The sequence below is a fragment of the Halichoerus grypus genome, chromosome 8, assembly GCF_964656455.1.
Source record: "Halichoerus grypus chromosome 8, mHalGry1.hap1.1, whole genome shotgun sequence".
Classification (NCBI taxonomy): domain Eukaryota; kingdom Metazoa; phylum Chordata; class Mammalia; order Carnivora; family Phocidae; genus Halichoerus; species Halichoerus grypus.
This window is the reverse complement of record NC_135719.1, coordinates 46,888,325-46,913,688: the sequence shown is the minus strand read 5'-3', so window position 1 is coordinate 46,913,688 and position 25,364 is coordinate 46,888,325. Positions and strand designations below refer to the sequence as shown.

The 25,364-nt window shown below is 38.1% G+C and overlaps 1 protein-coding gene across 2 annotated transcripts in view; it reads left to right on the top strand.

The window, feature by feature from the left end:
* The window catches only part of MAP2K5 (mitogen-activated protein kinase kinase 5), a 245,723-nt gene that overhangs the window by 108,379 nt on the left and 111,980 nt on the right, over nucleotides 1-25,364 (top strand). For both annotated transcript variants that reach the window (XM_078079165.1, XM_036087125.2), the window contains exons 13-14: nucleotides 362-410; nucleotides 24,851-24,924. In XM_078079165.1, the coding sequence (XP_077935291.1) occupies nucleotides 362-410; nucleotides 24,851-24,924 (123 nt within the window). The remainder of the gene's footprint in view (nucleotides 1-361; nucleotides 411-24,850; nucleotides 24,925-25,364) is intronic.

Genomic DNA, 25,364 nt, shown 5'->3' with positions numbered 1-25,364 from the left:
TTAAAAAAAAAAATCCACATACAGAACTATAAGAAGGGAAAGCCTTTCCTCCCTGCCCACACCACCACTGAGAACTTAGTAGATGTACTTCCAGGTCATGTTACATGCACATACCTTCCTTTTTTTCATTCATCGTGCCTTATCTTCAGAACATTGTAAGCCCATTAAAGGAAGGAGGGCTGTAGTTTACACATTTGGCATCCTCAAAGAGCCTGGCACAGAAATGGGAGATGTGTAATAAACGCTTATTGGTTTTCAGAGTTTTAAAGGAAGAATTATGGTTGATAATGATTATATGTTTAAATGTGGAAAATTTCTGATAAAAAATCATCATTGGACTGTTTCTCTTTCTTAAATTTAGGTTGTTAAAGGCCTTACCTATTTGTGGAGTTTAAAGATTTTACATAGAGGTATGTACTGTGCTTATGAGCTCTGAATTAATTTGTGAGGTTGGGTGGGGAGCTCTCCAGATACCTTGCTTTTTAGATAAAATAAACAATCTGATATTTAAGCCAGCTGATATATTTGGTAGTCAAAAAGATGCCTGCTTTATAAATGTTTTGCTTATTTTCTCCTTCAGCTGCTCTGATTTAGATTATAGGCATGGTATTTTTGTGGATATTTACCAAACATGTAAAAAGGTATTTCATAGTATTTGAAAATGACAGGATCTGATTTTTAATCCTTAACTCTAATTACTGCAAAGCCTTCACTTTTTATACAATTGCATCCCTTATTAATGCTTCAGATATCACCATACACTGGTCCTTAAAAGATTGCTTCACATACCTTGAAAGTAAAGCTTTAAATAAGGAGTTGGTGAATGCATCAAAAATTAGTCTCCCAGTCTATTAACAGAACACAGGAGAAGAATAATCAGGTAACTTGAATGTTGTGAAAGGAACCTCCCTTTGAATTTTTCCGTGTTCCCAAAATGCATGAATTCATTTGGAGCAAATTATTAAATGAGAAACAGACTATAGCAAAGTAACTTCAGGGCCTCCTATTACTAACAGTACTGTTTGATTTTAACACATCTGCTCAGCCCCACTTTATGCACATTTGGGGAATGCAACAACATACACACTGGATGTGATTAAAGGAAAGTTTTTTTTAAAAAAGGTATAAGCTTTGAGAGAGCAAGTAAACAACTGATGCCTTCAACTGTAGTATCACATTGGTCCCTAGGGGTTGTTTTTTGTTGTGTGGTTTTAATATCCTAGTGATTTCAGATTTCTTCTTAAATCCCTCGTCCTCTTTTGAAGAGGAGGTGTAGACTTTGGCAAGTAAAACTTGCAGTTCTTGAAGGTGTTTATGCGGATTAAATGGAATCAGGAACCAAATTTTCCCTTAAAGCCCGTCCAGTCTATTTCTAGAGTATAGTTGGTGCAAAATGTAGACATAGGGGGAGTGAGCTGAGTTGTGTTAGTGTTACTCTTCCTGGGAAGAAGTCATCATGTGAACGCATCTGGTGGGTGAGAAAAGAATGGAGCATTTTCACGACCAAGGTTAAGAGAGAATGGTATTTCTTTTTTTTTTTCTTTTTCTTTGTCTTTTTTTTTTTAAAGAGAGAATGGTATTTAACATAATATGACCTATATTGCTTCTCTTCCCTGTACTCCTACCTCCCCACACTCACCAACCCATGAAGTGGTAATGGCCATTTTAATAGGAGTTAACACAGTGGTCAGTTCTTGTCATTTTATTGATTTTTATGGACTTCTGCTATCCTTTTGACAAAGGAACTCAAGGAAGACATCAATTCTCAATAGCAAAGCCTTCATTAAAAGGACCTTGCCATGGAAATGCAAATGTTACTATTAAAGTGATCCTTAGGATCATCCTATACTCTGGGCATACAGCATACTTCTGGCTTATAGTGAATTCTCCCTAGTCATAACTTTCTGTGAGCAATCTTAGAAGCACTTAAAACCATAGTGGATAGGGAAATATTGTTTAGTTATTCTGCGGTTGTTTTTATTTTTTCTTCTTTGCAATCATTGGTTTTAGTCTTACTCTTCGTTTTGGAGAAAAAATTGAATTTTTCTTTGAAATGGGATCTTGATATACATGTTTCAAGTGGATTTATGCCTGGGATCTAAAAATAAAGTACAAGGTGTACGTCAGATTCCCAGAACAACCATCTGTAATCACTGTGGGCAAGTGTGGTCGACCAGAGCCTCTCAGAGGCGAGTAGGTCCTCCCCAGCTCTGGATGCAGCTTGAGCTAAGAAAACGTTCTTTGGTCGGTTACTGCGGAAGCCTTCACTTTCTATACAATTGCATCCCTTCCTTTTACTAACATTTCAGATATCCTCATACACTGTTCCTTAAGAGATTGCTTCACATACCTTGGTGGCCTTAGTGGCTTTCCTGATTGAGGACATAAAGTTTCTCAAAAAGGAATCCTGAACTTGTACTTCTCTTCTCAGTCTTTGCTGGCCAGCTGAATTCCTAAAGCATCACCCACTGTAAAATGCTCCTAGTTAAGGGAAGATATCTGTGAGGGGCTGAGTGGGGATAGTGATAGAACAAACCCTCCCAAGGGATTTGGGTTTTAAATAAATACCAGTGAGTCAATGTGCATCTGCATCTGTCTAGATGGAAAGACTAATGAATTATAGTGCAGGTGAACAATTATTCCCCAGTAATTATGAGTATTCGACTAAAGAAATAATATGCTGTGGTAATACACCTCATTAAATATATTTATATGCTTAGCTTTAGAGTTTCCTGGTTATTCATGGAAACTTTTACCTTCTGGATTTAAAAGCATGTGTTTTTATTTGAAGAGTGGAAGAAGCCAGGTGTCCCTGAAGACTTTTGTGAAGCATTGTAATGAGAAATTTACTCTAGATTGAGTAGTTGTTAACTTAATATTTTAGAGGTTTTGTCCATATTTAATAACTTGGATTCCATAAAAATAAGATTAAAGATGCCTTTTTATTTACCAAAAAGCTATTTAATTTTCTCCCTGATTAAAAAATTATAGCTTTTTAGATCAGTTCAATCAGGCAATTAAAGATCAGAGCTTCCAAGTTCAGCTAAGGCAATTAAATAGGTAATATACTTGTTTATACACTTTTGCTATATAGGCTTATTGCTGTACCTTCTTAAAAGCCCATGTACTCATTTTTACTTTCTCTAAATGAACGATGATGGGAATTCTAGCTGAATATGTGTCACATTGTCAAATCAAAGGCAGTGGTCCTTCTGCGGGGGTAGGGGCGGGGTTTGGGGGGGCGCTACAGGTACTGTGAGTACAGAGTAAACAGGATGGTGCAGAGAAATGCTCATGAGTGATCTAAGTTTCTTTCTCCTTTGTCTTAGTCTAAGTACCTGTGTTCTTCGATCATCATTTCTTTCCCTACAAATGCTGCCCCTAGAGCCAGGATCTTGTACTTATGAACACAAATTTTAAAAGATGAAGAAACGGAGATGCATTCAGTTACCTAATGAGAAGAGAAAAATACTATTTCTCACATTTAAATGGCTTCCTTGGAATACTGTGGTCCTGGATTTTTAGCCGTAAGACATAAATGCATAAATAGTATCTTTTGGAATTTATAAAACACAGTTAATGACTTCCAGACAAGCTGGTAAAAATTAAGAGTCTTTCCTGCAGCGCATATTCAGTGAGGACCATAGAGTGGAACGAACTCTGAGCAGCGCAGTGAGACCACCCATCCCACGAGGCTTGTTAGTCTGGCACAGGTTTGTTCCTTTGATATGTATTATGTCCACTGGACATTTTTTTTATGAATTAAAGTATAACAGTTACTGTTCATAATGGATTATCAAATATTATATTCAATAATATATATGTGGTTTTAAAATTTTATTTTTTTAAGATTTTATTTGAGAGAGAGAGAGAGAGCATGGGGGGGGCAGAGGGAGAGAGAGAAGGACAAGCAGACTTCACGCTGAGTGGGGAGCCCAGTGTGGGACTCAGTCCCAGGACCCTGAGATCATGACCTGAGCCAAAGGCAGACACTTAACCAACTGAACCAGACAGGTGCCCCATCAATAAGGTTTTACTGTTGTTTATTTTGTTCTTGTAAAGATTTGGTTGAGATATATATGCAAGTACTTCATTAACTACCAAATGCTAATGATGAGCACAAGTTTTTATTATATAATAACTATGCATTAATCACTTTATCCAGTTTAAGCACATATCACTTCCAGATTAAGCCAGGAAGAGAGTTTATTATTCTTTGCATTACCGGGTCAAAAATTATGAAAACCTTTTCTCTAAGATAGACATGTGGTATCACATGAGGACATAATTATTAAAAATGTTTGAAAGTTCCACCAGGATTAACTACTGTGGAAAATTGTCTTTATTAAATAGCACATGTGTGAGCCCTGTAAGCATAGCATGTACTGACTGGGTAAAAACAAAGAAAATGAACAGTGAAAAAGTCTGGCAGACCAGATTTGACATTACAGCAAACATTGCAGCTTAACTTCAAAACATACATCGCCACTAATGAGGTGAGAGCCCTGCATATTAATAAACCTGCAGCTCCAGCCATAGCCATCATTACCCACATCAAACATAAATACAAGATTAACACCTGTGCCATTTCTTTGGAAGATGTGAGAATGCCCTGGCAGTAACTGCTCTCTCTTTCCCTGAGGATAAAAAATAGAAATGGAAGGGTAATGAGAATAGAGCTTAGATTAAGAAAATAAAATTGGCAATCAGGCTTGGGCAATCTTACACAGATGGAGAAGTTTATAGAAAGAAAAAAACCTAGATAGTTGGTGTCCCAAGACATTTTTTGTATATATGAACCTGGTTCGTTTCATCTGCTTTCTCTAATAGGAGAGTTTTTTAATGTTTTTGTATTATATATAAATATATTTTTTAAATTTTTAAAAATATTTTATGTATTTATTTATTTGAGAGAGAGAGCACACGTGACACGTGCCAGGGGAAGGGCAGAGGGAGAAGGATTGAATCTCACATAGAGTCTGCACTGAGCGCAGAGCCTGACACCGGGCTTGATCTCAGACCCCGAGTTCATGACCTGAGCCGAAACCAAGAGTCAGGCGCTTAACCGACTGAGCCACTCAGGCGCCCCTATGTATTTTTTATGTTATTCTGAAGGCAAATGCTATGCAAATAGATTTGTGTTTAGAGAAACTAAGTCTTGTGGTTTCAACATGTTATCTTCTGCCCCTGGCTTTACTTATTATAAATCTGGCCTCACACAGATCTAATTGGTGCTACCTTAGATTCTAAAATTGTGTTGTTGGTTCAGTCATTTAGCAACTATTTATTTAATACCAGGTATGTTCCAGGCACTGCTCTAAGTACTTGGAATACATTAGTATAAGAAAAAAAAAAAAAGATTCCTACACTCATGGAACTCATTCTAGCAGGGGTAGAACAGGGTTGGCAAACAATCCATAAATAATAAACATAAAAAAGTAAATACAGTGTGTTAGAAGATGGTTAGTAATATGGAGAAAAGAAAAAGTAGATCAAGCTTGGGGCAGCCAAAGGGTAGGTTGCAGTGTTCTCTGGGTAGGCCTCAGAGAGAAGATGAGCCTGAAGCAGAGGCTTGGAGGAGGAGAGGAGTGGGTCAAGTAGGTATATGGGGGAATAGAGCAGAAGACACCAGGTAGGATATGTCTGGAGTGTTCACAGAACAGCAAGGAGGCCAGTTGGGAACTGTTGCAGTAATCCAGGTGAGTTACAGAGGCTCAGATCGGGGAGGCAGTTGTGAAGATGGGGAGATGTGGTCAGATTCTGGACATATTTTAAGTGTAGAATCAATAGACTTTCCTAATGGATTGCTTGTGGGTATTAAGAGAAAGAAAGGAGGCAGGGTTGCTTGAAGTTTCAGCAGTGCATAGTTCAGTGTGCTAAAAAATGTTTCCTGCTACTTTTTTCTGTTAAAACGGAGCCCTTCACTAAAATTAAAGAAAAAAGAGATAATATAAGTGCCGGCAAGAATATGGAGTAACAGAAACTCTCCTGCATTGCTAGCAGGGACATGAAATGGTACAGCTGCTTGGGGAGACAGTTTGACACTTTCCTGCAACATGAGCCAGCAGTCTCACTCCCAGTGGCTTGATTCACAGTGCCCCCCCAAACTGGAGACAACCCAGATGTCTTTTAGACAATGAATGAATAAACAAGCTGTAGTTAATCCATACAATGGGATACTACTCCGTAATAATAGGGAACAAACTACTGATACAGCAACATGGACGAATATCAAAGACTTTATGCAAGGTGAAAGCAATCAGTCTCAAGGGGCTACCTCTTGTGTATTCCACTTGTACGACATTCTGGAAATGGTAAAACTATATGGATAGAAAATGCATGGGTGGTTGCCAAAGGGTGGAGGGCAAGTTGACTATAAAGCTATGAGGGAATTTTGGGGAGTGTTAGAAATGTTCTGTATCTTGATTTTGGTGGTGGTTACACAACTGTACACGTTTGTTAGAACACACAGATCTAGGGCGCCTGGGTGGCTCAGTCGTTGAGGTCTGCCTTCAGGTCAGGTCATGATCCCAGGGTCCTGGGATCGAGCCCCACGTTGGGCTCCCTGCTCGGTGGGGAGTCTTCTTCTCCCTCTCCCTCTGTGATCTCTCTTGCTTTTGCTCTCAAATAAATAAAATCTTAAAAAAAAAAAAACATAGATCTATACACCTGGAAAGTGTGAATTTTACTGCAGTAAATCAGACTTTAAAAAAAAAAAAAGGAAGAGAAAGAAGGAATTCTCTTCTCATCAGTGTGGTGGAAACAGTACTTTAGAAAGAAGTTTCCCCTGCCAGAAAGGCAAACCATTCTTTCAAAGAGTTTCGGTGATTCTGTCATTATCACCATACCTCATGGTTCCTGAAAAATCCTATCTATGTTTGGTCTAGCAAATCAGTAGGTTGAAAAAAAAAAAAATCCCTGATGATTTAAAAGACATTTGCAATGTCAGAAAGAGAAAGAGAGAGAGAAACTTAAAAGTAGCTGTTGTCATTGACCAGGAATTGGGAGCATCTGGAAATTGGACAAAATTTTTTTCCTTAGTTAAGCCATTTTTTCCTCTTATATATTAGTAAAGAACTTCAAGTATACAGCACTGACTTGGCCCAATTTAGACAACTTAAAAAGCTTAATTTCTAAGAAGGAATAAAGCTTTGTTTGAATTCCCAGTTCAGTCACACTGATTGACTGCCTCGTTGTGTGACCCTGGAAAGGCAGATCTCTCCTGCTCTCTGGGCCTCAGTTTCCTCTTATATATATTGAAGGGATCGCTAGGTGATCATTCAAGTTCCTTCAAGCACCAGGATTCCATACTCTGTGATCCGGGACAGACGGAAGTATGACAGGCTAGTGAGGTAAGGGAATAAGGCTAATCAGAGAGGTATATGGGAGAAAAAAAGAAAAGATCGGGAATCCCCGAGAGTGGATTATGCTATGAAGATAATAGTAGGAGTAGTAATAGTAATAATAATGAATATTTATGAAGCATTACTCTGTAGCAGACACTGCCCTAAGTGCTTGATTTGTTTAGACTATTTTGTGTTCAAAGTGGGGTATTCCAGGAAGTATGAAATCGTTTAGAACTGAAGATGAGATACTGTGAAATGCAAACAAATAATTGAGAATTAAAGCAGTGTGACTTAGCTAAGAAAATGGGTGCTTTTGGGGCACCTGGATGGCTCAATTGGTTAAGCTTCTGCCTTTGGCTTAGGTCATGATCCCGGGGTCCTGGGATCAAGGCCCATGTCAGGCTTTCTGCTTAGTGGGGAGTCTGCTTATCCCTCTGCACCCCACCCCCACTTATGCTCAAGCTCATGCCCAAGCTCTCTCTCTCTGAAATAAATAAAATCTTAAAAAGATAAAAAAAGAAAATAGGTGCTTTCTAAACCAGACTGGTATAATAAAATCAAAAGACATCTTTAAGGGGAAAGGGTTTTTCGACTATAAAGTATACTGAAATGAAGTATTTTCACTAACAAAGAATTATAAAAAGAACATGTTGAGACACAACACGGATGGGAAAAAAAACATTTTTAAAAATCTTTTTATTTTGAAATAATTATAGATTCACAGGAAGTTGCCAAAAAAGGTACAAGAAGGTCCCATGCAAGGGTATTCTTTTTAAGGAAGGAATTTGGAAGAGAATTGGAGGCTGATAATCCAAAAGAGTATAGGCAGGTAAATGTTATATATATTTGCGAATGCCTTTTACACGAGATCGGTGTAAACTTTAAGATCTAAAAAATGTTAGAAGAATATTTGTATTACATCCCCAAATTATTCTATTTATTAAATGAGAGAAGAAAATGAGATGGTAGAAGTAAAACCTTTGAATTCCTTAGGAAAGAAATGTTGATGTCAAGGTGGCAGTGTTAATACCTTAGTGGATAGTGAAGTTGGGATTTTTGGCAGAAATGAATTAGGGAATGATCATTTGCTGGATAAAGTGATTCTCAAGGGAAAGGATTGTTGGAAAGCACTACTATCAGTTGAAAACTAACCTGGTTGATTTTAAGTAACTTAGGAAAAATGTGCACAAAACTTTCATAGCAGCCTCTTTTGTAGAGATGTACTCAGTGTGTGCTTTCTCATAGGTTACAGTGAGCTTTTGACCTAAGCCATATTTTTGCTATCTGGACAGGCAGACACAGCTGTTTTTTTTAAAAGAACTGCTTGGTGTTTGAGCAACCCAAGTCATTTAGAAAGGAATCATCTTCAGCTGTGTTTATGTTGAACCTGAGAGGCTGAGAGAGCCACGGTGTGGAGGCTCCTTCCCTGAGCTCTGTGACTGCTTCAGTCACATGTGTCTGGAGGGGCAATTGTGTTAAGTGAGTGCTAGTGACAGAAGCACAGTTACCTTGGCTCCTGTTTTTAAATCCTTCAAATACTGTCCTTTAACTGTAAATATTAATCACATGCCAATGCTGTAGTAGATCATAACTCACGAACATTTGTGTTTTTGAGAAAAAGAAAGACTTAGCCCATTAACTGAGGTAAACAAACTAGCTTAATGACTGTGGGTTGTTGGTTTTTCTCCAGCTCTGACAATCCACACAAATGAACGTCTCTACAAATTAAGCCTCCTTCCCCACATTGGTCATTCATTCTCTTTGCCTTGGGTAATCACTGGGAATTTCTGTATTTGTGGTAATGATCTTCAAAAGACAAGAAACCCCATATGACATTACTTAAATGTATTCTTTTAAAAGAATATGTGTCTAGAATGTATAAAGAACCCTGAAAACTCAACAGTCAAAAGACACGAAGACACATTGCACTGAAGAGGATATACAAATGGCAAATAAGCACATGAAAGGATGTTCAGCATCATTAGCCAAACTAAAACCACAATGAAATATTACTACATACCTACTAGAATGGCTAAAATTTAAAAATAGAGATAACACCAAATGCTGCCAAGGATGCAAAGAAATTAGATCATTAACACATTGCTGATAGGAATATAAAATAATATAGCCCCAATGGAAAACAGTTTGGCATTTCTTAAAAATTTAAATATGCAACTACCACCCAACCCAGCAGTGGCACTCCTGAGCATTTATCCCAAAGAAGTGAAAATTTAGGCTTACACAAAAACCTGTACACAAATGTTCATAGCAGCTTTATTCATAATAGCCCAAAACTGGAACCAACCCAGATGTCCATCAGTGAGTGAATAATTAAATGCTGTACATTTATACTGTATAATACTACTCAGCAGTAAAAAGGAATCTCCAGAGAATTATGCTGAGTGAAAAAAAGCCAGGCACAAAAAGTTACATACAGTATGATTCCATTTTTATAATATTTTTCAAATGACAAATTATAGAAATGGAGAAGAGATTAGTGGTTACCAGGAGCTGAGGAGAATGTTCGGGGCCAGAGAGAAGTAGGTGCGGCTAGAAAAGAGTGTGATGACGGACACGTTCTCTGTCTTGATTACATCAGTGTCAGGACCCCATTTGTGATATTGTACTGTAGTTTTACAAGATGTTACCGTGGATAGAAGGTATACAGGATGTTTCTGTGTTGTGTCTTAAACTGCATGTTGATCTATAATGATCTGAAAATAAAAAGCTTAATTAGAAGAAATATGTGATCTTTCTATAGTTGTCTGTGTGGGTGGTCTACTTAATCAAAGAGAGTTGTTCTGGACTTAGTTTTTCTTTCTCCTGTGCATCTGTGATAGGATTTATCATAGCAGAGTCATCCCTGTTAGGACATCTCTAACAGGATGAAGAACCCAGGGGAAATACCATGCAGGCCACCTCCCCCTCCCTTTCTGAAATGAGTAGCCTCGGAAGCCTTAGAGGAAAGAGAAGAGATCATGTGCCATACAGAGAAGGAATACAAGTGGGAGAGGGTTGTTAGTCCCACTGTCACCTCCCCTAAAGTCCTTCTACCTTGCTGGGGGTTGGGATTTAGTGTCAATTATGCGATCCCTATGTATTTTGATTCACAGGTTTTTATAGTACCCTAAAGGGAGCCCCTGGCCTTTATGGTGAGCCCTGTCCAACCACCCAGCAGGATGCACTCTGAGGCCTGATGCATGTTTGATTCACCAAGCCCCTCAGACAGCTCTGATCATAGCTTTGTCTTGTAGGCAGACCATGAAGCTTAGTAGCTTATCAGAGGAAGACGGAGAACACCTGTGTGATGGTCATTTCTGTTGGTGAGAGGACGGAGGCCACGGTTACTGTGTGGTACTGATTGTATGCACCACATGGTTATGAAATGAATAAGCTGAATCATAGCTTTTTGGGAATAATGTTTTTCTCCGAGAATTTTTTCTGTGAGAAAAAAATTGTACTGTAGTTTTATGTAGCTTCATTGGAAGTTATCCTTTTTGTTTGCCCTTTCTAGTATTAAAATAAGAGATTTATTCTCAGATAGAACACTCTTCCAGAATGTTGAGCAGTTACAAGACCTCTTCACACCTATTCTTTTCTCCAAAGACCTAGTTTGAAGTGATCAGTACCATGGAAGTCAAGCCCATTATTTTGCTGTTGGAGTATTAAGTTCCCTCTGGACTGCGTGCAACAATAATTATCATTCACTGAATGCCTTCTATATACTGCTGTATTAGATCTTTTGTGTATATTATTTCATTCGAACTTCATAATAGCCTTGCAAGAAAAGTATCATTGTATCCCCATTTTTAGATGAAGAAACTAAGGCTCAGGGCACCTGGATGGCTCAGTCGTTGGGCGTCTGCCTTTGGCTCGGGTGATGATTCCAGGGTCCTGGGATCGAGCCCCGTGTCGGGCTCCCTGCTCAGCGGGGAGCCTGCTTCTCCCTCTCCCACTCCCCCTGCTTGGATTCCCTCTCTCGCTGGGATAAATAAATAAAATCTTAAAAAAAAAAAAAAAAGAAAGAAAGAAACTAAGGCTGAATAAGGCTAAAGAATTTAGTCAGAAAAAAGGCAATTGGGTTGGTGGTCTAATGGAAGAGCTCTGGTTTTAGTGCCAGACCCAGGTTTAAATTCTGCTTCTGCCTCTTAATTCAACTTTGCTATGTGACCTTGGATCAGTTCCTTAACCTCTTTGAGGTCACAGCACTGTGCCTCGTACATAATAGCTATTGTATAGTTCAAATAACGCTTCACAAGAAAAGCAGCAAGACGCTATGTGGGAGAATAGTTAGAACTTTTCCCAGACTTTCCTCCTTGTCTGCTTTTCTGTGAGAAGTGGAAAAATCTAAAATAAAACATCTGAAGATCAGCCAGCTATTCAATGCCAAAGCTGGGATAATAGTCCAGCCAATAAATTCAGTTGCAGTGTATCTTATAAATACAGTACAGTTTGTTAAGGCTTAAGACTTAGGATTGGAGGGGTACCTGGGTGGCTCAGTCAAGCATCTGACTTTGGCTTGGGTCCTGATCTCAGGGTCTTGGGATCAAGCCCCCCATCAGGCTCCTTGCTCAGAGAGGAGTCTGCTTGTCTCTTTCCCTCTCCCTCTGCCCTTCCCCCCACTTGTGCTCTCTGTCTCTCTCTCAAATAAATAAATAAAAATCTTAAAAAAAAAAAAAAAAGAGTTAGGATTGGAGAGTCTAGTTGTGTAGCCCTAGGCAAGTAATTTTATTAATTTGAGCCTCAATTTACTCATCTGTAAAATGGAGCTAATATTTTCTCAATGGTTATAATGAGAACTAAATGAGTTAATAATGCATATGATGATAATGCATTTAGCTCAGTGTTTGACATATACAAGTACCACAGAGGTATTAGCTGCTAGAATTTTTATTTCTTTTCTTTTTTTTTTTTTTTTAGGGGAGGGAGGGGCAGAGGGAAAGGGAGAGAGAATCTCAAGCAGGCTCCACTCAGTGCAGAACCTGACACAGGGCTCAAATTTAAGAGTTGGTCACTCAACCGACTGAGTCACCTAGGCACCCCTAGAATTTTTAATTTCTTTTAAACAATTTACTAGAGTTGGTCTTGTGGACATGCTGCTTCAAGTGAAGTCTACAATCAAAATGCATCTTACAGTTTATTTATGCATTTAATGTAGTATTCCATTGCTTTCTTTCCTTTTTCACTGAAAAGCTTTTGTAGTCAGTAGGAGTCTTAGAATTCGTGGTGTCTTAGATGTGGGGAAGTAGGTTCCTCCAGACCTGGGGCAGGATATATGTCCCTTCCGAGTCTCAGGAACTTGTTCTTCCACACCTGCTCTTTCTTACACACTGACCAGAATATGTACATATTGCTAGGTAGGAATCTAAAATACACTATGCTAGAAGGGAACCTCTTTTACTTGCTGTGAAAGGATTGAGGGAAGGCAGCAGCCGTTTTGCCCTTGGTATCAGCCTTGTAAATGCTGCGTGTCTCTTGCCTTTCTCATACATGAAGGGGAAAACCAGGTTTGTTGTCTCCATTCTGAACGGAATCATGAGACTCTAGATAATAGCTGCCATTTCAGATAGCTAATTATACTGCTTAATTTTATTTAAGGCTTTGCAAGAATCTTTGGATGACCTACCCTTTATTACGTGATGGAGTGATTAGAATAACTTTTATATTGCATTGTGGTTTTCTCTTATGTGCGTTCCTGTTGTGCACAGATGAATTTGTAATGCAGAATGTCGGCATAGTCTATATTTAATTGTACCTGCTGTTCTCATTCATTAGAATGCAGTCCCCAAGAAATAACTAGATAGATACATTAGTTGTTGTCTTTTCATAAGACAATTAAACATAATGAAAGGAGGTTCCTGCAGCACCCTTGGAACAGTGCTAGGAGAGGGTACCAGGAGGGGAGACCTGCTAATGTGTCCTCTGGCTCCTGGCAAAGTGAGAGTGGCTTCCTGGCATGCAGGCAAAACCGTGTAATTGCTTTATGGAGGGAAGAAGTTGAAGAGAAGTTTATTTCTGCTCTCATGTCATCCACAACAGAGCCATGTACCATATTTCAAAACTGAGACCGCATAAATTGTAACCATGCGTATTTCTAAAAGTGAAGCTTACACATGAAAGCACAGAGCAAATTAAATATTTTAAGTATAAAACAAGAACAGATACCAAAAGGGAACAGAAGTAGCAGATACCATCAGCACTTGATATGAATAGATCACAGCAAAAAGGGAATCCTCGATTTGTGTGGTTTTCTTTTTCTGACAGGAGAAAACATGTGGTAGCTTGTACAAAGTCAACATTTTCTTTGGAGCTAATCTTACCAGAAAATTGACACGTAGATCCCTATACAAAGCACATTGGGGAACTCCAACTATAGTTTAGTGAAAGTGCTTTTATTTGTCTGTTTTGAACAGCCCCCTTGGCACCCAGCCATATCGTGACTGAGGGTAGCCTCCCACTCTGACCCCTGATTGTGTTGGGAGCAGGGGCTGGGCTGTGGGCGGCAGGGCCTTTTGTGAAGAGCTGCAGAAAGCACATGCTCTTGTGGGCTCCGGTCTTTATTAGCAAGCTTCAGCTTGATGCCGTTTTTGTGGATTGTTTAATGGCTAATTGATGCGGCATGTGTCAAGATGCAGTTTCTTGCATGAGGCGGTTATGGGTGGCAACATGGGTTGTCTCAACATGATACCAATTTCCACAGTCAATTTGGTCAATTCAGTAAAAAAAAAAAAAAGAGTCAGTCCAGCCTGAAAATCAGAGCAGTTTCTGGAGGTCTTTGAGGCAACCAGGGTTGGTTGACCAAATTTTTCATGTTTGAACCAGTTGTTTTCACATTTTGTATACATAGCCTTAGTCATTTGGGGAAATAGTCTTAAAACACACAGAAGTGACACTTAAAAATTCGTGTCTTTAAATATTTATAATCACAATCAGGCCTTCTAGTGATATCAGTTTTGAGAGGGAATAACCATTTTGCCATTGGTGTATAGTATATGATCATTGTAATTAACTGATGTTTCATATTTTGTTATCAGTAGAGTAGGAAAGTGACCCCGGTGACCACAAAGCACCTGACACACTATGGAGAATAAGTCAAATTGTGTTTTGAGGCTGGTTTTTTAAGCAGTTTTATTGATCTGTAACTTACATATCATAAAACTCACCCATTTTAAGTGTATGATTCAGGGATTTTTAGTAAGTTACAGAATTGTGCAACTATCCCCATAATCCATTTTGGAACATTTCCACCACCCCAAAAAAGTCCTCATGCCCATTTGCAATCAGTCCCTGCTCCCAGCCCCAGGGAACCACTGATCTATTTTCTGACTTTATAGATTTGCCTTTTCTGGACATTTTATAAAAACAGAATCATACAATATAAAATCTTTTCTTTTTTTTTCTTTAAGTAAACTCTATCCCCAACATGGGGCTCGAACTCATGACCCTGAGATCAAGAGTCGCATGCTCTACCAACTGAGCCAGCCAGGCACCTCAATGTAAAATCTTTGCTATCTCACTTCTTTCACTTAGCATAATGCTTTTGAGGTTGGTGGTATCATACGGTATCATATGTCATCCTTTCCTTTTTATTGCTGAATAATAATCTGTTGTATGGATAGATCACATTTTATCCATCCATTTGCTAGTAGACATTTGGATTGTATCTAGTCTGGGGCTTTTATAATGCTGTTATTCATATACAAGTCTTTATTTGATTCTCTGTTTTCATATCTCTTGAGTAGATATGTGCAGGTGGTTAGTATCTTTAAATATTTGTAATCAGTGACTCAGGTCATCTGGTACATATCACTTTTGAGAAGGAATAACCATTTTACTATTGATCCATAGTTTATGATCATTGTAGTTAACTGATGTTTCATATTTTGTTAAGGATAGAATAGGAAAGAGGGGCGCCTTGGTGGCTCAGTTGGTTAAATATCCAACTCTTGATTTCGGCTCAGGTCGTGATCTCAGGGTCATGGGATTGAGCCCCACATCAAGCTCCATGCTCAGCATGGAGTCTGCTTGTCTCTCTCCCTCTGCTCCTCCCCTGCTCATGCTCTCTCTCTGACTCTCTTTCAGATAAATAAAATATGGGGCGCCTGGGTGGCTCAGTCGGTTAAGCACCTGCCTTCAGCTCAGGTTATGATCTCAGGGTCTGGGATTGAGCCCTGCATCGGGCTCCTGGCTCAGCGGGGAGTCTCCTTCTCCCTCTCCTGCCCCTCCCTCCCCGCTTGTGTTCTCTCTCTCTCTCTCTCTCTCTCCCTCTCTCAAATAAATAAACAAAATCTAAATGATAATAAATTAAAATTAAAATCTCTTAAAAAAAGAGTAGGAAAGTGACCACAAAGGTTATGTGGTAAGTTTATGCTTAATTTTTTTTTTAAGATTTTATTTATTTATTTGACAGAGACACAGCAAGAGAGGGAACACAAGCACGGGAAGTGGGGGAGGGAGAAACAGGCTTCCCGACGAGCAGGGAGCCCGATGCGGGGCTCGATCCCAGGACCCTGGGATCATGACCTGAGCCGAAGGCAGACGCTTAACGACTGAGCCACCCAGGCGCCCCTCCTTAATTTTTAAAGACACTTTCAGGCTGACTTTTATTCAGTTAGAGGCTCCTGTAGAAAACTCTCTACTTTTATCTTATATATTGAGGTCTAGCTCTGTTACAGGCACTGCTAAGCACACAGTCCCACTCAGTTTTCCTAACAACCTTGTCAGTGTAGGAAGATCAGATATCACCCAAAATCTTATATATCATATGCACCTGAGCACATGCACACATGTATAGTTGCACACTTTCCGTGTCATCTCTGTTTCCTCTGACAGGATCTGACCACAGAAATCCATTCCGATTCTCATAAAAATCTATCTGCATAAAATGACTAAATTTTTTTCTAAAATGAAAAAAGATAAATACCTGATTTAAAAATGGGTCACTTTGCATTGTACCTTTATCTCAGTTTCTCCAATATGATATGGACCTCTTGGCCAAGATAGATTAAAATCAGACTGCTGCAAGTTAGGGAACACCAAAACATATTTTATATGTAATGTGAACAGCGTTAGAGTTAATTTGGTTTTTCACGAAAGCATTATGTTTTACATTAGATGAAGCTTATTTCTTTTTAGTGGTATGAAGGGGACCTGTAATTTTGCACACTTCATTTGTATTTTCTTTGAGAAAATGTCTCAGTTAAAATCAATGCCCTACTACTCATTTAAGCTCCCTTGCCTTCAATAAAACTAATTGATAAACCCTAATAATTAATGGCCTGATTAAACCAAAATGACTTACATCTGCCCTGATGATTGCCATTTATAATCAGTCACTTTAATGACTCATCTTTTTTGCGCTTTGCTTATGGAAGAAGGGCTATGGTGTTTTTAAGTAAGCTGAATAAAAAACTATATGCTTTCAATTGCTGTTTGTTTTCCATAACTTGAGACTGCATTAAAATGAGCATAAATACTCTTAAAAGAAACTTTCTGCCTAATCTGTCATGTTTTTGGCTTGGAGTGAAGTTGAAAACAAACCAGAAAAAAACACTTCAGTATTCCTGGAGTGGGTCTCAAGAGTTGTAGAATTTGCATGTTTTAAATGAAAACTTGGAAGTAATAAGTTCAATGGCTATATACTAGGAATATATATATTGGACTGTTTTATTTAGATGAAGTAAAACTTAAATTGGAGGAGCCATACTCATTCCAACATTTAAAAGAGATCCCATTTGTGTATGTGTTGTGGTGAGTGCTGTGTATTGTGTAAGACTGATGAATCACAGACCAATACCCCTGAAACAAATAATACATTATATGTTAATTAAAAAATTTATATCAATAACAAAAAAATAAATAAATCCTAAAATCACAAAATAAATAAATGAAGTTTTATGATTAAAAAAAATGAAATCCCATTTGCTTCAAATTCTGCCAAATGAATTAAGATTTAGCTTAACTAAATAGAACCTTAGTATTATACCCTATTTCAAAAAAGGATTTGAGGGGCGCTTGCCTGGCTCAGTCAGAAGAGCATGTGACTTTTGATCTTGGGGTTGTGAGTTGGAGCCCCACATTGGGTGTAGAGATTACTAAAAAAAATAATAATAATAAACTTAAAAAAAAGATTTTAGGCAGCTTATGATATCAGGTCAAAACAATGAACAAAGGATAAATGACAAGAATTTTAAAATAAAGAGATATTCCCACTTCTGCCCAGGAAGCAATCACTGGTATGGGACTTGTCATCCACCAAAAACAACTAGGAAACTGGACAAAATTTATGAAACATCTGTTCATAACAAACATTTCAGGACTATGATCCCTGAGAAAAGGTAACAGATGAAGTGAACTCTATAATCACCCAAGCCTTGACACAGTTTTTGGACTGCAGCATAGGGAGAGGGGACCCAGACAGAGCCCAGAGGCCTTACTGAGCTGAAGAGACAGAGTTTGGAGATCAAGAAAGCCAAAATGGCTAGAAGTTACAGGGCAGAGCCCTAAAGAGGCAGGAATTATGCTGTATTAGAGTCTCCTTAAGTCTTTAGCCAAATATCAACCTCTGCATTCATAGGTGAAGTCTTACAAAGCTAGACAAAGAACTACTGTCTGGGAAAGAATATTTCTGGGGAACTATAAGCTAAACAATTCCCAAAGCTTTTACAGGGTTGGGAATTTTTTTAATTCCAGTCAGCCAGAGTGGAGAGACCTCGTTGAATACACTGGAGCATTCAAAAGAGACTTTTTAGAAGGGTCATGCTTTAATAGTGGGACTAAACTAGCCCTACAGTAGTGGTTACTCTAGGCTCTCCATGAATAAAGACTCGAAAAAAGCTTCAAAATGATCTGGCTCTCTGCATAGAAGTTAACTACCTGCCAGTATCAAGTTTGACACTCTTTAAAGGATTACAATAAATTCAAAATTTAACAACGTAAGATTCACAATATCTGGCATCCAAATAAGAATTAGTAGGTGAACAAAGAATTTTTCTGATAATGGATGAAAGATCATAACCAAGAGAGGAAAAAAAATCAATATGAACAGGACCCCTCACCCCCCCACACACACCATGAGATAATGGACTTAGCAGATAAGGACTTTAGAACAGTTGTTACAAACATTACAAGTATATTCAAGGATCTCAAGGGAAACATGAGCACTATGAGGAGAGAAATGGAAGCTCATAAAGAATCAAGTGGAACATCTAGAGATGAAAAATAAAATATCTGAAATAAAAATTTCACATGATAGAATTAACAGTGGAGTAGACACTACAGAAAAAAATAATCAGTGATATTGAGGTTAGAAATACAGAAAATATCCAAAAATACTAGAAAGAAAAAAGAGACCAAAAAAAAAAAAAAAAATTCGCACAGGCTCAGTGACCTTTGAGACAGTATCAGGAAGTCTAGGATATATGTGTAACTGGAGTCTCAGAAGGAAAGGAGAGAGAAAAAGGAACAACAAATAATTTGAAAAAATAAAGACTCCAGACTTTCCTAATTTGATGAAACCCATAAGCCTGTGGATCTAAGAAGTTCAACAAACCCTAACCAGGATAAACACAAAACCATACCAAAGTGCAACAGAGTAAAAAATTTAAAAACCAGTGATTTAAAAAATCTTTAAAATACTTAGAGAAAGCAAAATAAGTAGAACAAAGAAGAGGAAGAAGGAAGAAGAAAAATGATGGCTGACTTCTTGTCTGAAGCTATGCAAACTACAAGATAATGGAAAGACATCCTTAAAATGTTGTGTGTGTAGGGGGCGACCCTATCAATCCAAAATTCTATGTTTAGTAAATATACTTTTCAAAAATAACAGCAAAATAAGACTTCCTCGGGCAAACAAAGCAGAGAAGAAAATTTTACTTATTGCCAATAGACCAACATTATAAAAAAAATGTTGAAGTTATTGAGGCAGAAGGAAAATGATACCAAATGGATGATTAGGCCTACACAAAGGGATAAATAGCACTAGAAATGGTAAACATGTAGACATATATAAATTTTTCTCACTTTTAAATTTAAAAGATTAAAGCAAAAATAAAGACAGTGTAGTGTGGAGCTTATAACATATGTAGAGAAAAGATATGTGATAGTAACACAAAGGATGGGAGGAAGAAAATGGAAGTGTATTGTTGTAAGTTCTTACATTATAAATGAAACACCAAATATTACTTGAAAGTAAACTGAGAAGTTAAAGAAACATACTGTAAATCCTAAAACAACCATTAAAAAAAAAAAAAGCTTCAAACAGGGGCTGGCAAACCTTAGCCCACAGGCCATTTGGCTCACTGCCTATTTTTATAAACAAAATTTTATTGGAACACAGCCATACCCATTAATTTATGTATTGCCTATGATTGCTTTTGCACTACAGCAGTAAAATTGAGTAGTTATAACAAAAACCATATGGCCCTCAAAGCCTGAAATATGTTTTTTTACAGAAAAGGTTTGTCAACCTCTGGCTTAGAAGTCCATAGTAGAGATCAGTGGAATGATAAAAAGAACCCAACTAATCCAAAAGAAAGCAAGGAGAGAAGAAAAAGAGAAACAAAGAACAGATGGGACAAATAATGAGATGGTAAGGTTGAACTCAGCCATATCAGTAATTACATTAAATGTAAATGGTCTAAATTCTCCAATTAAAAGCACAAATTGTCAGACTAGTTAAAAAAAACAAGACCCAACTGCGTACTGTCTTCAGCATATCAACTTTGAATATTAATGGTAGATATACCATCTAAACACTAACCAATTATTATAGGATTCATAATGTATGTAGAAAAGGCAAAAACAGAAACTTGTCAGTGGTTGCCAGAGGTCAGGGAGGAGTTGACTATGAAAGGGCACAGAGAACTTTCTGGGGTCACATACATGTTTCATATCTTGATTGTGGTGTGGATACATGGATGTATACATTTGTCAGATTCATCAAACTATACATTCAAAATGATTGCAATAAAATTGGTGTTTTAAATGAATAAATTGATTTTAAAAAGTAAAATAAGAGAAGAAATTTCTCTTCAGATATTTTTAACTGGACAGTAGTTAAATCAGAAGCAATACAGGAAGTTATGTTAGTCTTTTCTAAATGCTGGTCTGAAGACCAGGCTTTGTTAGATTGGCTTCTAATTCAGTAGATCTGAGGTGGAACTCAAAAGTTGGCTTTTGGTTTTTGTTTTGGTTTGGTTTTTGTTGTTTTTAAATGCACAGCCAAGTGTGGGAAGCTCTTTAGTTGCATAATTCTCATTGTTTTTATTATAGGAAGCATGCCAATTGTTCAGGAAGAGAATTCCATTTCAATTATACATAACCAGTGTTGTTATCCTGAAATCTCACGTGCTATATTTTGGTTAAAAAAAAAAAAATGCCAGCAGGTCCCTGGCCTGCATTTGCCTGAAGGGCAGAGACAGGGTCTTACTCATGTTTCTCTCCACATCACCTACCATTATATCTGGCACATACTAAGGTGTCAGTAAATACTTGTTGAATACATGTTTTTGAATGACTATGGATTCTTTCCAGAATGAAAAATGTCATTTAAAAATGTGTTCATTAATAGTGAACTGTATTCATTCTGAAGTATATGCCATTAAGTGGGGAAGATTCAGCTCCTTCTCGGGTCAGATTCTCTGGATGAGCACATTTCCCCATCTGTTTAGAAGAGATATCATTCATTAACCATTTGTTCAACAAATATGGTTTCTTGTCACTACCAGACACCATTCTAGATATAGTAGTGAACAAAACAGATAAGTCCCTGCATTTGTGGAGGTTCCCTTCAAGAGTGGACAACTGAGCCAACAGATTTGTATAGACATCTGTGGTGGGAAGGTATTGCTGTTCCTACTGGGTGACTGGGGAAGCCTTCTCTTATCAAGATTACATTTGAGTAGAAACCTAAAAGAAATGAAGGAGAAAGCTATGCATATATATGGGAGCAGAGTATTCCAGGGATATGGAACCCCAAAGCAGGAGCCTGTCTAGCAAGGAGGCCACTGAATTGAAGCAGACTGGGCAGAGAAAGGAATAGGAAGGGTGTGAGCACAGGGCTAGTGGGGACCAGCTCAGAGATGGCCTCATAGACTATTGTGAGGGCTGCATTTTGTGTTGAGCTGGGAAGCCCTTGGAGGTTTTAGGCAGAAAAATGACATGGTCTGATTTAGCTTTACAAGGATCACTCTAAAAAATTTTTAAAAATAAATAAGAGGATCACTTTAGCTGCTGTGTTCAACACAGACTGTGGTAGAGGAAGCATAAATACAGGGAGACCAGTAGCCTTGTTGAGGAATATGTGCACATGGTCTGACAAAAATGCCTCCTCATGAACATTAAATTGTTTTTATAGTTCTACTTATTGCACTTTGGGAATTACCTTATTTTAGCTAGTATTTTACTGAAATACAGCTAAAATTTGCTGCGACAACAACAAATTACTTCCTAAATATACCAAAATATACCACTTTTTGTTGTATAACAGTTTCATTGATTACCAGTAGATAATATACCTTATAGTTATGGAGTGTTTGGCAGTTTAAAAGCAATTTTACATTCATTATCTCATTTAATCCTCACAGTTCTTGAAAATTGACACAGTGGCTATTATTGTCTCCCTGCAGTGGAAGAAACTAAAACGTCACCTGCCTTGTGAAATTCACATGCCAAGTTTGTGGCTGGGCCAAAAAGACAAAAATGCAGGTCCTCTGTCTCCTAGCCTGAATCCATTGTTTTTGTTTAAAGAGGTCTCTTTTTATTTTTATTTTTTTTCTTTGATTTTTTTTTTTTAATTTTATTATGTTATGTTAAAGAGGTCTCTTATGTTCAAATGATGTCTCAAGATACTACTGGGAAGGGGCGGGAGGTACTTCTATTAGCAAATTTAGCATATTGTTTAAAAAGCCATTAACCAGTGAACAAGATACAGTTGTCAGAATACACACAATGATGTGTGAAGCATATTCCTACCCTGTGAACTTATTACTTGGGGTGGTAATACCTACACCAGTAAATATGGTAAATAACTGCTAGTCAAACCGTGTGACATACTTAGTTCCAAAGAAATGGCACAGACAGTAAATACGTTAGCAGTTCAAAGGAAGCCGAGACTTTCTTGGCCTGAGCAGTTAAGGCAACAGGGAGGCGGGGTATTTGAGTTGAAGTATAGGCAGGATTCATTCAGGAAATGTTGCGGAAGGGTTTCTCAACCTAGGGACGGGCAGGAGGGAGAGAGGAACACACAGCATGAACAAAGGCTTGGTGATGGGGTGTTTTCTTTCTTCTGAGACAATGGTTAGAACAGCCCAGATGGAATACAAAGGATATGAGGATGAGTGGATGTTTACTACTTTCATAGATGAAATTTTCCCTGAGAAGAACTAGGCTGGGAGGTGAATGTGCAAAAGTCACAGAGCAAGCTTGCATGTAAATTAAAAAAGATGTTGGAGAGCTGAAAAATGCAATGAAGTTCTTATTTACACCTTGCCTTTTAGAGTATAATCTAGCAATTCTGTTGTTTTATTGCTCCTCTCTCTATTGATCGACCTAAGTCAAAAGTGTATCTGATTAAAGCTAAAGATTTGTTAATTTTGGCATACCTCGTGATTTCCAGGCAGCTCCTTCTTCTGGGAGCTCAAAATATGTGCTTATTAACTGTCTCCACCTGATGTGGTAGCTTAAGAGTGGTTTAAAGCTGTCAATATATAAAAGAGCAGGTTGTCCAAAAGAAAAATACTCAAAGTTGAGGGCCTATAATGAGAATTGGCTTTGGAAAATAAGACCAGCCTATGTGGAGTCTAACAATCCTTTCAGTTCACCAAACATTTATTGAGTATCTACTGTGGCTATCTACGATACGTATGTATCGGGCTAACTCGGAGTTCACGTTTAGGTTAGCAGAGGTCAGGGACTATTTTACTTCCTCATCCAGGAGAGAAATGACGTAGTAAACATGGTAATTTTAATATGATGGTGGTATAAGATTTATAATTCAAATTGAGGAAAGTTGGAGACAGAGAGACTAGCTGGTAAAAGAACGTATACCAGCCTAGGTATCCTAACTTGTATTCAGAGAGTGCCCCTAAAGGAAGTATATAGTATGTCTTGTGTGAAGGGCGTGCTGCTGCTGAGACCTGTTCTGTAGCCTACCCCGATCACTGAAACAATGATCAACATCAAATCGTACTTTGTGTGTATGGTTTCCGTTCATTTATTCTCTCATCTGTTCAACAAATATTTATTAAGCACTTATAGCCCTGAAACTCTTCTAGGGGCTGGGAATATAGTAGTCAATAAAAGAAACAAAGTCCCTGCGTTCTTGGCATTTACATTCTCGTGTCAGTCAGGCAACGTGAAATGAACACATGTATGAGAAAGTGCCTGGCACATCGCCTATCACATAGGAAGTAGGCTTCAATAGTTGTTGGTTACCGAGTTTGAACTTGAAGTTTAAATTAAGTACCTGCTATTGGCAAGATACTTTTGTTGGTGTACCCTTTTGCAAAATGGAAGGTCGGGGTGGATTGACTCACATATTTTTTAATGTCACATAAAAAATTGAGTCTCTTGTTCAGTTTGGGGGTAATTCAGGTTACGTGCTATATTAAATATAACAAGTTGTCTGTTCCAGACCACTTTTGCCATTGAAGATGAGACATTGAAACAGGTGCTATTCTGTACCATCAACAGTGGCGCGCTCTTGTCCTGCTCAGATGGTTTTTGTGGGCTCCCTGAATTCCTGAAATGGCTCATTGTTGTCACTGACGATGCTTCACAGAAACCCTTTGTGTCATTATTTGCAACCGACTGCCTTGGCAAAAGCTATGTCACTTCTTTTGTTAACTATAACAGCAGTCAAAAGTGATGTAAGGGAAGAGAAGGAGAAATGAAACAAAGATCAATACGTGCATATATGCACACACATCCACGTGCCTTTTAGACCAATTTCTGAGGATTATCTGAAATAGTGTTTGTCACGTAAAACCAGGAAGATAAGAAGACTGCATTCTTTTTGTCCTTTTTCATTCAGATATGACCTGTTACCAGCAGCATAGGAATGATTTTTTTTTTCTTGTTGGCTTCCTTTTGGCCTTACTGCTTCTTAAATGGGAGGAATAGTTTCACATCGACAGCAAAGCTAAACCTTTTTGTGCAAATTCTTTGCAAGAAGATTACATTTTCTTATCCACCTACTTTTCCTGAAAGCCTGGGGATAGGATGATGGATGTATTTACTGTTGTGGGAAGCCAAGATTTTATTTGACTTTCACTTGAAATGAACCCTTGCTTCCATAGAAACCAGAAATGGTTGGAAGTAAAGGAGTTAGGACCTTGCATTTTGCCTCCAGATAAAATGCTTTGCATTAAATTTGTGATTAGAATTCCGGGTTGAACAGATGATGTCATTTCTGCAATATGGTATGGTGTGCATGTGTGCTTTTTTTAAAACATGGCGCTATAGATCCGGAATTAGTTACATGGACTTTTCTGGACCCTTTTTAGATGTGAAGCCCTCCAATATGCTAGTAAACACAAGAGGACAGGTCAAGCTGTGCGATTTTGGAGTTAGCACTCAGGTAGGTCTCTTTTCTTCCCCCCCAGTTTGCTCTCCTTTCTGCAACATTCACTTTTTATTTTCAGTCTACTTTTTGGATTAGAAAATCACCTAGCTGCCAGACAAACAGACCTCTGCATCTTCTCCTCGGCTGGGAGTCTGTTACTCATTTTTAATCTCCGAGCGAGGTTCCTTCATCAGAATATGATTGTTCATTGTTTAATGACAGTAAAAACTGCTGATATTGTAATTACTACTTACGAATAGCAAACTTCATTGATATGCAGCTTTGATATGAAAGCGTTTTGACCAGACAAAAGGGAGGGCAGAGTGGGAGCTGTGCCTGGGGAGCCCAACTGGCCCACAATAAAAATTAATATTGGGAGCAACAATGGTGGAGGGCCATTACAATGTGCAGCACAAATTTTAATTAATTTCCATTTTGGGCCTCCCCTGAGAACC